At 50.6% G+C, this 17260-nt stretch overlaps 1 protein-coding gene across 1 annotated transcript in view; it reads right to left on the bottom strand.

Annotated features, from left to right (window-relative positions):
- LOC147723050 (uncharacterized) overlaps window positions 1-17260 on the bottom strand; it is a 555558-nt gene that overhangs the window by 144383 nt on the left and 393915 nt on the right. Inside the window, exon 9 of the mRNA XM_086966920.1 lies at window positions 3279-3405. Within this exon, the coding sequence (XP_086823046.1) occupies window positions 3279-3405 (127 nt within the window). The remainder of the gene's footprint in view (window positions 1-3278; window positions 3406-17260) is intronic.

Raw genomic sequence — 17260 nt, 5'->3', positions numbered from 1 at the left:
CTTCAACCCACATGACCAGAGTTTGTCTCTTGTTTGCATTCGTACATGTTTACTCCGTAGTAGCAAGCATGGTGCTGTGTGATCACTGAATGTGGTGAATGCAGGAGAGCACTGCAGAAGTGCAGGGATTGCCCGATACCAATGTATTTCATTCCCATTTCTTTACAGGACCCAGGACAATCAAGTCATTTGAGAATGAGCGAGTGAGCCCTGCGTGTATTTTGCATGTTCATGTTTACATGTGTTTTCTATTTCTTGACTGATTCTAGTTAGGCTGAAATGACATTGATTACTGGGCATTATATTGGATATGTCCCGATGAAAGCCAGGGGCCACATTGGCCACGTAGTATAGGCTGAAACGTGTTGACTCCATTCAGGGGGTAGGCGCAATATTCCGAACACAACACACGTATATTCCTTTTAATCATACCAGGAACACCACCAATAAAGGGATACCTAGTTGTTCTGAGGTATTTTTATCAAAAGATCCCAGTAGAATATTATCCAAAGCGCTCCCTAAAATATGGTCAAGCCCATCCTGGTTTTTAAAGAACAGGATGAGACCCGATGCCACTAATAGAGAGGGTGACTAAAAAAAAGCAATTGTGTCTACCATATAGGGCCAAGCTTTCCACTTACAATGTTATAGCGTGTACTATACTTTTTGTATGTGAGCAGGCATGATTTTGAGACAAGATGTACTACCTTAATGGAGGGTTTACAACTTTTGGAAGAAGATGGATTGTTGATGAGATGTGGCTAGCGTTTTCTTTCAAGTGTTTGTCAAATAATAAAGTCCCAATAGTGCACAAAGGACAATAGGGTATACATTAGAAAACAGGAAATAGATATGATTGGGCTTTGGTGGACGAGTTTGGACTGAGAAGTTGAAAGGGTGTTTACCAATTGTAAATGCTGTAGGTTTTGTGACAAACATTTGGTCACAGTGGCTCTTCCTGAGTTTCCTGTTAAGTGTGCAAGACAGACTTGAAAGAAATGATTTTTTAGGGCCTTTTTATATTCCACTTAAAGAGTTCAGGCATTTGCTTTACTTGTCACAACCGACCACTTGTGTTGGTGTGTAAAGGCTACATTTGTGGCTGACCTTTCTGCTGACAGTGTTTTTAAAGTTATTTGAGTGGAGAAGTGTGGCTCACTGGTTAGAGGAGGCAGACCTGGAAGCAGACGTCAGCCCGGGACCAGGGTTCAATTCCTGGCTCGGCGGGGTCTTGAGTCCTAAAATGTCCATGGACTTGACAATTCTCGCTCCGGTGCCTACTCGATTCACGGGTTCACACTCTGCAACTCTGGGCAATAGCTTGCTTAATCTCCACAACGGCCCCTCGCGGCGGGATGCCTGGCTTTCACCTTGCGGATACCCTGCCAGGGTTATCTCACAGGGGACTACCAGGATGGGTTCCCTAAGCAAGCGCTTAGAAACCGCTCGGTGATTTACGCTATATAAATTCCTGTACATTTACATTTGAAGAAATATTTTCCAAAGTAGGTGTGTATACTGTAACGGTGGTAACCTGGTGAAGTTTGCCTCTGATGTCATACAATACTTTTTGTTGCAGTGCAGCATCAAGCACTATAGAACTGATTTGTAACACCCCAAAGAAAAAGACTTGCGGAGAGTTCAAGTAAAGTTTTTGTGGATTGGGTATAGAGTGCATATAAAAGAAGTGTTATGGTGGTGTAAGCAGATATGTAGTTCTTGTGATCTTACAAAACCTCCCCCCATTTTGGCCACAGGCAATTTCGATTTAAGCTGATGAGAGGTAGGAGTGGGTATTGGGAGCTGTGCAGCAGGTCATTTTTGGGGAAATCAAGTCAATGCTGATATCAAACGGCTGGCTCGAATGCCATGTTTTGGGACTATAGGAGAGTTTGTCATCTGTTTGTTCACACCCAGTCTCTAATAACAAATGGGCATAATATGATGCTGGTAGGACCGCTACCGACAGACTGCCCTTCGGGCCGACCGCAACATTGTGATGCAGGCAGTCGCTCCCTTGACTGTTGGGGGTGGACCACCACCTCAGACAGGCTCTATTGATTCTGGCGGTGCAGCAGTTGTAATCGTGATCCTGAACGGAGACGGTGCATACTCAGGCACCGCTGTCAGGGTCGCAATGTCCCTTTGTTACTGCCTGTTCATGGTGGTCCCACTGCCATGGAAAGGCAGCCGATAGGGGGCCATTGCCCCCCGAGAGGCATATTTGGTGCCCCCAAACATATATGCACCGTGTGCCAGGCACCACATGGTGCCTGGCACATTGTGTATGGATGTTTGAAAAAGGCCTGTTCCTACTCGGCTTGTGCTGCGGCCCTTTTCTGGGCCAAAGCACAAGCTGCAGTAGAAAAAGGCAGTTTCCGACATCCTCCACGGAGGTCTTATCTAAATATGTCAAGTGGGACCTTCGACTCCTTGTCAGGCGGTCTCAATCCCACTGCCATCATAATGAACCCCAAAGTAATCCATTAAATTGGTGACAAGGTCATCTAAGTTATGTTATTTTTTCAAAATTCAGGAAATGAGTGGTAATGTTCCGGGAGTATATGGAAGTGGTGGATAAGGGATAGAGGGTGGCACTGGTCATGTCTGAACATCCCCATAGTGAGAACGTTGGCTCTGATCCAATGAAAAAACATTTCTGCCTGTCAGATGGCCACATTCCTGGTTTAAATTAATTGGCTGTACAGCTCAGTTTCTGCTTGCCAGATAAACCTTGCATAAATGCCATTGTCACAGCTCGCACAAATCACCACACCGTGAAATTTTCGAAACATAATGGGTGGCTTCAGTTATACACAGGGTTGGTGCAACCAAACTTGACGTCCCTGCAAACCCATGCCAGTACCAATTACAATAGAATGCTAGACACCAGTTTGCCTTAACATTATTTAACAACCCTTTGACAATGAACTGCTGCTGCGAGAACCGAGCCATTCCGTGGACACAAACTGACTTACCCTTGTCAATATTTAGAGTTATGCTCTTTCCACAAGAAAGAAAAAAACAGATTAAAACATTTTTACTCAAAGATAAAAATTACATTTACAGAAAAAATAGCAAGTCAGACAAGAAAGAATAGTTACAGACATCCAAATGAATGCAAGGGTAGGATTCTAGAATTGTGAAGTGAGCGCTGGTGTTGTTTTTTTCTCCACGTTTTCGTTTTTTAGACATTTCAGATTCTCAGGCAGTCAATGCTCTTCTAAATGGATAAATCAGGAAGAATTAAACAAAATAATACTCCACCTTCCTCTTACCTTTTTCTCCGCATGCGCACTTTCCGCTGTTTGTTGAGGCTCCGCCCCAGGAGTTGACCTTTTGGCCATCACTCGAAACCCACCATCCCCGCTTTTCCTCCAGAAAATGAATATGTCGACATTCCAGCTGAATGGATGATTATATTGTTCAATTAAAAACATCACCTTCCATGTAGATAACACAAAAACACAAAAAAATCACAGCTCCTTTTGTGTGTGAGGAATGTATGCATATATAATTGACCCGGTAATCAGGATCCCAATTAATAGTTAATGCACGTTTGTAACGGATACCGTGCTGCATGCAGAGTTGGATTTTCGCTAGGGGGCGAGGAGGCACATAACATGAACCCCTGAGTGAAACTTGAGGAGAAACCCCAAAAAGAAGACTGACATATCCCAACAGTGCCGCTGAGCCACCATGCAGCTCAAGATGCTACAGCGGGGAATGCTGAAGAGAGAAATCAGCTGCTGTGATGAATAGAGAATGCTTCTATGTGAGTCCAAGCAGCTGCCACTGGCAGCACTGTCCTGAAGTACCACAGCAGCCCTGCTGCGTGGAGAGGCCTAGTCCCAACTGTTCAAAATGGATTACGGAAAACCTCTTCTGCTAAAGTTAGCTGCTCTCAGCTGAAAATCAGCAGGTTTCCCAACCCTAGCCCCCCAAATCAGTCACTAAGAACCAGCATCCCTTTTTTGGGCTGCGTACCAGTGGGAGGGCAGGATCACAGAGGGCTGTGTGCCCCTTGGAGTGACCCATAGTCCTACAACGTACTATGGAGTCAGAATATAGCTTGTTGGCTACCTTGTTATTACTTGTTAGGCAGTGTATTCTGTTGCAGTCTTGGTTATAGCTTCATTGGGCCCGATTCACAGAACTAACTTAAGATACAATCCTAAACTTACTACATTTGGTATTCAAGGAAGTTAGGATTTTACCTTAAATTTGTCTTAAGACAGACTTAAGACAAAATCCTAACTTAAGTCTGTCTTAAGCCTGTCTTAAGTCTGTCTTAAGACAAACTTAAGACAAAATCCTAACTTCTGTGAATACCAACAGCAGTAAGTTTAGGATTTTGTCTTAAGTTAGTTCTGTGAATCGGGTTCTAACACGGACATTGCACAGTGACATTATGGGCTGAGGGTGGGGAATGTTACACTGAGTGAATAACAGGGTTCGGCCAGCTGAGTGTCATTTATCATATGTCTGCGTCCACAGCTGTGGATCCGTTTTGCACATGACCTACATCTGCCTTTTGCTCTGATGTAGGAGTGCAATCGCAATTGCATTTGCAGTTGTCTATGCAACAACACACACATAAGAGTACGAAATATAGGAAGTAAAAGAGGAGGGGAAGTAGTACAGACAAGGAACTTCTATAAATGCCTGAGGTGTTGAGCAAGACAATAATTGTTTACTTGATTTAGATTAGGGAAATACCTCCCCTCACATCCTGGGATTATTTATCTGGATTACACGTCTCGAAGAGATTAATAAAATCAGGGAAAATAGCTCAAATCGTGGCTGAGAATGAAATAAGGGATATACCTCCAAGAAAATTATAGAAGACCGTCTGATGGTTTATTAACTTTAGTTTCATACCAAGTGAAAACAAAATGTGATTGGGTACAGATAAGCGAAATAGAGCTGTCTCAAAACACCACACATTTGTATTATCTGATTGCATTCAATGCATACGTAAACCAGTCTGTGAAGCAGTATAATGAAAGGCAATTTAACTTGTTTACCAACAATTTGAATGTTGCATGAACTTTGCTTCAAACACTGCAATGGTATTATTGGAATATTTTAATGCAAGAGTTCACCCACAAGATGAATTATGAATAGAGAATGTTTTATTATCTGCCTATCATATTCCAAAGGCTGCTTTCCTAGACTGTTCAACTCTATTGTTGCTTGAGTTAAAAATTCCTTAAAAACAGAAGACAAGAGGCGTTTGGCAAAACAGGATCAGTTTGTTTAATTAAACATTACGGCCGGGAGAACAGTTACAGGCACAGGGTCTGAGGACTGTCTCAATTTACAATCTGTATGCGTCCTTCTTTTAGACAAAACATGATGGGTTGTATAAGTTTCTTTTGAACCATATATGGTGAGGAATGTTGGTTGCTGCTTTTGAAGTCAGACATTAATTGTCTAAAGGTTACCACAGGTGGGTCTCAACTTCGTGTGGACACAATGTGGTCAGTGGATAACATGTCCAGATGTCTGTCATGAGGAGCGCATGATCACTACGTGTGCTAGGTCCTGATTGGCTATGTCTTCCTAACTCATGTGGTATCTGACTTTTACGATGATTTTAGGAGCGGGCATACCCCTCCGGCCATGTGGTTTTTTTGGGGGGGAGGGGATCTCCCTTGGCCATTGTAAGGTTGCTGCACCTATCTGTGGGATCAATAGGAGTTTCCTGCCCAAATGTTTGCCTGCAGCTACACACCCTCCCAACTGTGCCCTATCAATCAGCCATCCAAGCCCAGGAACATTATTATCATTTTATTTTTTGTTGCTGCAGGGCTGGGTTAGGGTGGGGCAGGGCTAGTGGCACAGGGAGGAGGAGTGGTGAGCACACTCAAAGTGCACATGACTATTTAGCCAGCTGTCTTGGGCTAGCCTTACAGTCATGCACACTTTGAATTTTCCTCACCAGGCTGCATTACATATCCAGGTGGGAACATGCACAGGCTGCCTGTCCCCGTCTGAGCTCTGAACCACAGAACTCAGACCAATCGCAATGCTGCATTGCAGTGTTGTGATTGGCTTAGGGGAGCCTGTGTGCAGCCTGCTTCTTCCAACTTGGAGTGAGGAAGAGAAGAGAAGGAGGGATGGAGGAGAGACAGCAGAAAAGGTAAGTGGTTTATTTAAAAAAAAATCAAATCCCACTCGCCCCACCATCCATCCACCCCTGTTCCCTACTAGCCGCTACTGCAAGGGACTAGGTCTAAGGGCCGTCCTGACTACATATTTACAATTCAAGATTGATGTAAAGTTTACAATGGCTGATTCTGTTAATAAAGACGAGATTTCATTTTCATCGATGAATGCAACGATTTCCATTAATTTTCAACTACACTTAAAATTTTAAAGTACATGTCCTACCTTTTACATACACAGCACCCTGCTCTTACGGCTATCTATGGCCTACTTTAGGAGTGCCTTAAGTGTAATAAAAGCGGAGTTTAAGGCTTAGCAAGTGGTTGTACGAGCCAAGTAGAAGTGGCAGTAAACTGCTCACACAGGCCTTGAAATAGCAGGCCTGCGACAGGTTTGAAAGGTTACTTGTGTAGGCGGCACAACCAGTGCTGCAGGGCAATAGTTATGAAAACAACAATGGTCCCATGCAAAATCACAATTTAAACAGTAGTAAATATAGACACAATGGCTACTATATTGGTTTTGGACACGTCCAGCCGGACAGAGGTCTCAATCTTTTACTTATCACAAAGAATTAATAAGAATTTCCTTCAACAATTCCATGTAGTGGGGCACAAGCCTGTACCCTAACACATACAGATTGGCATGGTGAAGAATAATACAAACAGAAAACACAAGGCACAACATTTTTGATTCCTGTAGATAATAATGCATCAGAAATTCAGTGACACCATTACAATTATATAACACTTGGTATACGTTATAAGTATATGGTGTACAAAGAAGTCGAGGGCGTTTCAAACCCACTATCTAATCACAGGGATCATCATCAGGACATTAATAATGCCTAAACAATTTACACCTTTGTAGCCATTATCACCTACCCTAGGGATACAGGGCACGATAACAATCATCAGGGAAGATTCGGCACCCAGCAATCGGGGTGTCTTAATATAGACGCATCCACGTTGTGCTTGATCGCGTTCGGGAAAGGAGACGTTCCGGGTCAGTCGGTCTAAAGTTCCTAGGAGGAACTTAAGACCGACTGACAAATGGTGTTTGATGGGTTATTAACAAAAAAGAAAATTCCTAAAGAAGCACAGTCCTCATTATAACTACTCATTGGGTAGTATATATATTAATGGCTGACTGGTGGCGGGCGTGGCTAAGCACGCAATGGCGGAAGACGTGCTCGGGTAGAGCTCCATGAAAAGCTCCCCTTCCCCGAGCCAATTATCCGCCAAAATACATCGAGGCCGCCGGAAATTGCAGGCGGACACCCGCGGAGGTCATCTCGACAGCCTGGCCGACTTTTGACCCGAGGCTCCGTCGGGCCGGACCCCGGCCTGTCCTACGACCCTTCTGCGGACCCGGAGGCCTCCCGGCCGGCAGTGAAATTACGAGAGACCGGGGCTTGGGCCCAGCGTAAAGGCCCCGGCCCACACTGCTCGAGGGCCGCCAGCGAACTGCTGCCACACTAGGAACGACCACCGGGGGTTCGGCGGAGGCCAGCCTCGCCACTACTGCCCCGACCAGCGGTCCACGACGGCCCAGCACCCACGCTGCAGCCCCTGTAAGACTGCTACCGGAGAGCCTGAAGCAACCTAGGAGCGCGACCTGACCCGGTGAGGAGGGGGAGAGTCGGGCGGCCCCTGGGGCGCCGCACAACACCAGGCGCTACCCGGGGAGTCACGAACACACAGGCAGGCACGGAGGGACCGGGGCGGAGAGGCCGCCCACAACTCGCCACCGCGCCCGGCCCACACTCCCCGAGGGCCGCCAGCAGCCTGCTACCGCTCAGAGGGCGACCGCCAAGGGCTCGGCAGGGGCACAGCCCTTTCGCTACTGCCCTGACCAGAGGACGACGAGGGCCCAGCACCCACGCCGCAAATCCAGTAAAACTGCCACCAGCGCGCCTGAGGCGACCGAGGAGCGCGAACTGATCCGGTGAGGAGGGGGAGAGTCGGGCGGCCCCTGGGGCGCCGCACAACACCGGGCGCCACCCGGGGAGTCACGGACACGAGCGCAGATACGGAGGGACTGGGGTGGAGAGGCCACCTACAACTCGCCACCACGGGCCGGTGCCCCCGGTCAGGCCTGCGATCAACGGCTGGTGGCACAGCGGACACCCCCCCCGCAGTGAGGACAACTGAAGAGACATTTGCGGACTCCCCCCCCCTCCGCACAGGCACACGTGCAGGGGGGAAAAAAGGCCAGGAAGGGGTGACCGACCACACACGAGACACCCGGACCCTTGGGACACCCACTGCACTAGGGGCTGCGTGGCGGAGCTGGGCCACGGAGGGGAGGAGACCCACCAGACCCCCCACCCCCCCGCGAAGACGCCGGCCACAGTCGAGAGGGGAACCTCGGATCAACGGACCCCCAACCCAGGCGGGGGGTGATCCCAGAGGTGCCACCAGAGTGGCGGAGACAACGACTCTGCTGGACGTGCACCCCCGCACATGTCAGGAGGGGTGCGGACCCGCACCAGGACTGGTGGGGCCCCGCAGAAAGGGAAAACAAACAAGCAGCTCGACAAAATGGCTGCTGAACAATTGGCCACGAGACTAGACAGCGTGCTGGCGGCCGTCGAGCGAATGGAACAATCGCTCCAGCAGACCAGGACCTCCCTAGAGTCCAAGATAGACGGCGTGGCTGTGGACCTGACCCTCCTGCGGGACGACCACAGGAAGTTGTCCGACCGAACCACAGCCCTGGAGGGCGCGATGAAGGAGATCGAGCCCAAAGTCACCCAAACGGACAGGCACGTGCAGGACCTCCTGAACAGAGTAGAGTTCCTGGAAGACAGGGCCGAAGATGCGGAAGGGAGGGTGAGACGCAACAACATCAGGCTCGTAGGTGTCCCGGAAAAATGGGAAGGGAACCACCCCGCACAACATGTGGAAGACTGGCTACGGACCCTGTTGCCTGAAGGCACGCTCTCGCCCCACTTTGTCGTGGAACGCGCGCACCGAGTACCGACCAGGCCCTACGCGACCGGTGCCAACCCAAGACCACTACTCTTCAGGATACTGAACTACAGGGACCGTGACACAGTGCTGCGGGAAACGAGGCGGATGGGTGAAATCCGCATAGACAATGCGACAATCATGTTTTTCCCCGACTACACCATCCAGGTGCAACGCCAGAGACACGACTTCCTGGAAGTTAAGAGGAGGTTATGCACTGCAGGCCTCAAATACTCCCTGCTCTTCCCCGCAAAGCTGAGAGTGGTGGCGGGGGACAACACGTACTTCTTCGGGACCCCCAGGGAGGTCAGCGAGTGGCTGGACGGAGGCACAGACGCGGCACCCAAGCACCATCGTGGGGGCGAGGCATGGCCCAGGCGGCGCGGCCCACGGCACCGCCGGAGACACGGAACTCAACAGTCCCAGCGGGCAGAGGAAGGTTCGCGACACTCTCCACCGTTGGATCAGATGCTCCAGGAACAACGCGATGCGATGCGGAAAGTTTCCCAGCTCAGCAACCCACCCTCCCAGGAACCACACCTCGAGGACGGACAGCAGACAGCGCCCAGCGACGACGACAAAGCCATCTACGGGATCCCGAACTCACAGATCTCTGTGGAATTGCCGGTGGTCACGCCGCAAACCTCAGACCTGATCCACTAGCCCCACAGGAGAAGTCTGGAAAATGACCGTCCAGGCGGGGGGGATGCGGCAATGGTCGACGGGACGCTGAGGCGCAGCCAGCGCCAGGTGCAACCGGGGGTGCGCTCCTCTCCCCCCCTGCCGGCCGAATGGATAGCGGACCACAGAAACAGTGAGTACTGCCTAAGTGGCGTTGGTGGCTGACGGGGTTGGTGATGGTGGGGTTGCCCCTTGACCCGTGCTCATCCTTGGCCGTCTGCAGATGCGGCCTGGAAGGGGAGGGGTGCCCTCCCTGACTGGGGCCGAGAGCCCGCACAGAACCGCGACCCTTCCCCCCCAATGGTCGGGGTCCACACAAGCGGGGTCCCATGGGACCAGAGCGACGTCGTGTGCCAGTCCACAGCCGGTGGCCAGCAAACGGCCTGCAATTTGAGGCTCGGGGATGGAACTGGAATCCCTTTAACTGACTTAACTTCCTCTTAGCCTCAACCGTGCTTATGCGCACTGCCCCTTAGACTGGAACTGTTGTCCCTCTCAATTGAGATTATGGACGGTGGCCCGTTTCGCCACTGCCCCTTTGGTATTTCAGTGGGTCTCGCCCACAGTTGGTTAATGTTGTTTATTGTTTTTTCCCTACCTAATGTCTACCTGAACAATGCTAAGTGTACTACGGGGGGTGGAGATGGGCATGCTGAGGATGGCGATGGGAGAGCCCCTGGTGGAGCTGCTGTTTGTACGAGGGATGGGGAGGAGTACGCACCGCTAATATGACTTCGATTAAGATATGCACCGGAATATCAGGGGAATGCACACACCCGCGCGCAGATACCAGATATATTCCTACCTGAAAAGGCAGCAAGTACAGATCGCACTCCTGCAGGAGACACACCTATGCGGGGCGGAAGTGGCTGCACTACGGCACAGGTGGAGGGGTCAATTGTACGCCACAGAATACTCCTCGTTTGCCCGTGGGACACTACTGTGGGTTAGGCCGGGCACCCCCTTCACAATGTCGGAAGTGCTCACGGACCAGGGGGGGAGGTATGTACTAGTGAAGGGTCGGATGGACGGGCAGCCAGTAGTCCTGGCGTCCGTTTACTCTCCGAACACAGACCAGGGAAGCTTCCTGACGCACCTATCGGAAAAATTGGCGCCCTGGCACGGAGTCCCCTGGGTACTGGGAGGTGACTACAACACAGTGCTAGACCCTGTACTGGACCGCTCGACCCCGCCCAGGCCAGATGCTACATCTTTAGGGGCTGCGAAGGCGTTCACAAGATGGGCGACACAGTGGGACCTCAAGGATGCATGGCGCGCGCACAACCCAGACTCCAGGGTATATTCATATTACTCGGGGGCACACACGCTACATGTCCGCCTGGACAGATTCATGGTGACAACGGAAATGCTGCCGCACATTACTGAGTCGCAATACCTCGGCCGGACACATTCAGACCACAACCCACACACGCTGGCAATAGCATGGGAACGCCCACACCCACCCATACCCACGTGGCGGCTACAACCCGCTCTGCTGCTCGACGCCCCCTTCAGAGACGCCCTGCAGGCCCGAGTAGCACAGTACTTCACCGACAACTCAGGCACGGCGTCCTCCCCGAGTGTGGAATGGGACGCCTTCAAAGTGGTGATACGGGGTCACTGCTTGGGCACACAAGGGAGCATACAGAAGAAGTTAGAGGCGGACCTATGCAGGGTGGAGGCGGACTTACTCCGTTGGGAGCGGGAGGCGGTGATCGGCGCGGGTGACCGGCTAAGGGAGGCCCGTGAGGAACATGCAGCGCTACTAGAAAGACTGAGGCACGTCAACTTCGCGGCCCACTCAGCGCGGGTGCACCAACACGGCGACAAGCCGGGGAGATTGCTGGCTTGGCTGGTCAAACAGGAATCCCGCACGGAACCAGTATCCGCTATTCGGACAGCTGGAGGGGAGATCGCGTACACACAAAGCAAGATACACCAGGCATTTGTGGGGCACTACCAGACCCTATACAAGTCACAGCTGAGGGTCTCAGCGGCCACCTTTGCGGATTTCCTTGCTGACATCCAACTGCCTTCCCTGACGAACGCGCAACAGGAAGACTTAGGGGGCCCATTCACCCAAGAGGAAATGCGAGAGGCCATCTTCGCATTGTCCAACGGCAAGTCTCCCGGCCCCGATTTCCTGCCTGCCGAGTTCTTCAAGGCCTGCTCAGACGTACTGGTCCCGGAGATGCTCAAGCTATATGCACATGCGATCGAGGACTCGGCGCTCCCAAACTCACTAAACGAGGCGAACCTGGTTTCGCTGTTGAAGCCAGGAAGGGATGGCACGTGCATGGGGTCCTACAGGCCTTTAGCCATGTTGAACACGGACTACAAAGTATTCACCTCCCTGCTGGCCCACCGCCTGACCCTGGAGGTCCCGGCACTGGTACATACAGACCAAAACGGGTTCATGCCGGCGAGGAGCACTTCCCGTAACTTGCGACGTCTCTTCCGAGTCCAGGAAGCGGCCACAATACACTGGCCGAGGTCGGGGTGCCTCGTCTTAGACCTGGAGAAGGCCTTCGACTCGGTGGAGTGGCCGTACTTAGGAGCGGTGCTGGACAAACTCGGTGTCGGGGATGCCTTCATGGACATGGTCGGGCTGCTATACCAGAGACCTAACGTCCGCGTACGGACGGGCAAGCTGCTGTCGGAGACGGTGCGGGTACGCAGGGGTACCAGACAAGGCTGCCCCCTGTCGCCCCTTCTCTTCTCCCTGGCCATCGAACCCCTGGCAGCTCTACTGCGGGACAAGGGAGTGGAATGGGGGATCCCGCTGGCTGACGGGGTGCACACGGTCTCGCTATACGCGGACGACCTATTACTCTATGTGCGAGACCTCACTGCGGTGCCTGCAACACTGTCGGACATATTCCGGACCTTTGAAGGGGTGTCGGGCCTAAGGGTCAATTGGACCAAGTCCGGAGTGTACGCCTTCAGCCCGGACCTGGAGGAATGCGAGGTACACCTTGGTGGCGCCCGGCTTACCTGGTACCCGACTACGTTCAAGTACCTCGGGCTGCACATTTACAGAGACCCGCAGAATATACTGGAGGGCAACCTGGTGCGCGCCGTGTCCTCGCTGAGGGCCCAGATGAACTTCTGGAAGACCTTGCCATTGAATGTGCCTAGCCGGATCGCTCTGTCTAAAATGATTGCGCTACCGAGACTACTCTACCACTTTGCAAATGTCCCACTGTATGTCCCCACAAGGATCTTCCGCGAACTGGAGTCGATGCTCCGCGGCTTTATCTGGAACGCGGGGCGCCCACGAGTAGCCCTGGCGAAGTTGTACTCCCGACGGCGGAGGGAGGGCTGGCGGTCCCCAATATGGAGTTGTACTACCTGGCAGCACAGCTGCAATGGGTCACGTACTGGCTTAGCGACTCACACCTCGACGACACCGCCAACGCGGACTACCAATGGACGCACCCGCAGGTGTGTGCCCTGTTTCACCCCCTGACCAAGGGACCTCGCCCTCTGCCCCTGCACATGGCCGTAGCCCGCAAATGTTTCCTTCGCTGCTTGAAGCTGACAAAGAATGTCAAGCCGTATGCCCCCGCCCTTCCCCTGCTGGGCACCCCCCGGAGGAATGGGATGGTGTCGCTACGCAACATGGAACCCTGGGTTGCCGCCGGAGTGGAGACAATGGGAGACCTCTACACGGACGGGGGCCTGCTTCCTTTCGCGGAACTATCAGAGAGCACTGGCCTGCGGGCGGGGCAATTCCTGCTCCACGCGTCAGTGGTGAGGGCGTACACGGAGTCCTGGGGGGATATCCAGGAGGAGCCACCACTCCATCACTTGATCCAATACCTACATGTTATGGGCAGAGGCTCACACATTACACACTGGCTGGCACAGGCGCTCCTCATACACACCCAGAGGCCCACACAACCGATTAGGGACAAATGGGCGACCCACCGAGGGAGGGAATGGACAGACAAAGAATGGAAACTGGTCCTAGCCAGCCCTGTGAACGTCCCACGTAACTCCCGCTTCCGCACTATTCAGCTGTACATACTGCACCAGGCATATCTGTCGCCAGACAGAATAAATAAATACTTCGCGACAGACACCGCAGCCTGTCCCAGATGCGACCTGCTGGATGCCGACATCCTGCACATGCTTTGGAGCTGCCCGACTCTGTCCACATACTGGGGGGAGGTGACATCGCTCCTGACACACAGCACAGGCCCGGGGCTACCTAACACGTGGGAGGCATGCGTTCTTGGGCTATACAAGAGGACTAAGCAAAATAAAACACAAGCCCGGTTCTGGGACCTAGGCCTTATCACGGCCAAGCGCCTGCTCACCAGGCACTGGAAAAGAAGAGAACCGCCAACCCCCGCACACTGGTACACATCCTTTATCAACTGGGCCAGAGCAGAGGGCACGGCACTGCGAGGAGAGGAGATAGCGGGTTTGAGGCAGTTCCCGATCGCACACGTCTGGGATGACATCCTGGGGTCCCTGCGGGGGGAGGGCGAGGCCAGGGGGCTCACGCAGAGACAGCTGAGAAGGGTAGGCGCCCCGCGAGCGGCGACACCATAGACAGGGCTGCGCGCCGCGCTCACCCCCCCCCTCCATGAGAGCAACACCGACCCCCCGACACACAAGCCATGACCACAATCAGCCACACACACGAGAGCCCTCCACCACACAATGGCCCGACCACTGCTCTTAGCACCATTGCCCTGACACAGCCCCCACGAGTACACTCCCCCCCCCCCATTTCCGACCCCCCCTACGCAATCCCATGTTAAAGGTTTCGCACTCCTGTTCTTACTAGCTGCGTGAATACCCACCATCACACAGCGGCGGACAGGTGCCGCTGACTGGACACTCGGCAGGGAACACGGGAGCGGGTGACACCCACCGAAAGTGCAACAGGGGCGACACATATGTCTGCCACACACGCCGTACACTGAACCGACAGATGGGGGTACACCACCGCTCACCGAACCTGTTCCCCACCAGCTTTACAGCTAACCATACAAGCGAGCCATAGATCCCACATCTCACTGATGCGCCACCAGCGCATGCCTAACAAGTTGATGGGACATTGGTGCCGTGCGCACCGATGGTACGTGGTGCAGCACTGGCATCACAGACACACTGGGACAAACCGATGTGAACAGCCCTGTTTTATGTTGAAGAGTTAATGGTTGAATTTTAGAAAAATGTAAAATGAGACGTCAATTATAGAAATGATCGTGTGCGAAATGCGAAGAGTATGCATAATCTACTAGTGACAAGGCACGCCAGACAACGAACGAGACGATGCATAATGTCCTCCCCTGTAACCCTATGTCCCAACAATACACAGACTTCTCGCAGCCGGCCCGCAGGGTTGTAGGCTTTGCTATATGTACTGCACTTTTTTTTCACAATAATAAACGTCTTAAAAAAAAAAAAAAAATAATAATTAATGGCTGACTGGTGTTGGGCAATAAAATAATCTACACCAAAGATCGGGTCTCGCTTCATCCTTTAGTTCGGCTGAGTATGCTGAGTTTTGGACGACAACATACCGAATATATATATATATATATATATATATATATATATATATATATATATATATATATATATATATATGTATATATTGAAAACAAACGTTCTGCTGCTTGGGAGCGCACACGACCTCGCTCTGCCTTAGGCTCTGTAGATGCAGCCTGCCTTTGTGTGCCATTTAAACTCTTCCTGCTGCCAACGCGTTTCAAGGTTTCACAACCTCTTCTTCCTGGGCTCAAAAACGACATCTGAATGCGCAGCTGCTTAATTACCATCCTTTATTTCAACTATGACGGCACCCAATGGGCGTGTGCAAAGTGTTCATTCATTGCATGATGGGACCTGGAGTCTTCAAAGTGCAGCAACACCTTTCAATTGTTCGTTTTTGCAATCATTTTATTTCAATGCAACCTTAGTAGGTCTGACTCACTCTGACAGGCTCTAATTTGCAAAGTCAAAGTCAAAAGTTTATTATGATTTGGCTCTCAATGAGGGCCACATAAAATAACATACATGTGAACATACTTTAAAACACAACCTTAATACAACGACTAAACGACCACTTGATTATATGCAGTTACACTCATCAACATCTCACCATAATCACATTAATAGATATCTAAAAATTCTTTAAAATATTTAAAAATTCTAAAACAGAACATTTCATTAGGGGGGCAGAGGAGAGCATTAAAAAACATTTTTACATTCGTAATTCCCATTTGTATACAGATTGGTTTTATCCATTTTTTCCTCAATAAGTACAGCCCTGGGCAAATAAGCAGAACATGTTTAAAATCTTGAACGGCATTATTACAAAAATTGCACAAGGGGGACACTCCATACCATTTTGCAAGTAATGTATTTAGTGGAAGCAAATTGTGGCGAAGGAGGTACCATACCCTACGGACACCATGCGGAATGTTCCAAGTTAGATATTGTTGGGCTTGTTTAGGTGTATAGGTTAAAACCAGGAGTTCCCTATCTTTATCTTTCTCTTTCTGTTGGGCAAGTATATCCAGTTTGTAGCAGTATTCCCAGGACATACTTTTTAACTTTAGCTTTAGTTCTAATGGAGAGAGTAAAAACAACGTACTTTCATCCAATTCCAATATTGAAACAGCCAGTCGGAAGTTTTTTACTAGCTGCGAGAACTCATTAAAGTTGCCCAAGAGCTCCTTTTTTAAGCTTTCTCGTAAGGTTCCTGGTTTGCCTCGGGCCAAGCATGCTATCCATTTTACTAGAGCAGCTAACCCTTGAGCCCTACAACTTCGCAGTCCGAATTCCAGCCTGCAAGATGAAGTGGAGCAGGCAGAATTTAAAGAAGAAATTTTCCTTAATACCTTCCCCTCCATTTTTTGCATAAACTCCCATTGATATGGATCCACCAATTCCATTCCATACAAAAGGGTAGCAGGAATCTTTGCACGGAATACATCCAGGCAACATGAGAAGTGTCTCCTCCCAGTCGCTTTGTACAAGGAACATAATCCCCTCCCATGGGCCATTGCTTTTCTAGAGTTATTTTCAATGTGGGGTTTCTCACTAAGGTTAGAACATATTATTTTGCCCAAAAACGTATAGGAGTTAACTACCTCTAGTTTTTCACCACTTAATGTCCAATTAAAACTCTTGGACCTGCATTTCTTTTTTCCAAAGATGCACATAACTTTACTTTTTGAACTATTGATTTTCATAAAGTGTGCATCGGCGAATTCATTCAATGTATGGAGACGATTAGAAAGGCCTTTCGGGGTCAGATCTAGAACAAGAATATCGTCTGCGTACATTAGAATGGGTATGGCAGTTCCTCCAATTTTTGGGGCTAATCCCTCACAGTCAGCAACAGCAGTTGGCAAATCAGCCATATATAGGGAGAACAAAGTGGGTGCCAGTATGCATCCCTGTTTTAGGCC

Source organism: Lissotriton vulgaris, chromosome 4_1, assembly GCF_964263255.1.
Source record: "Lissotriton vulgaris chromosome 4_1, aLisVul1.2, whole genome shotgun sequence".
In the NCBI taxonomy this organism is placed as follows: Eukaryota; Metazoa; Chordata; class Amphibia; order Caudata; family Salamandridae; genus Lissotriton; species Lissotriton vulgaris.
The sequence above is the reverse complement of the archived record's forward strand: the minus strand, read 5'-3'. Positions and strand labels throughout refer to the sequence as shown.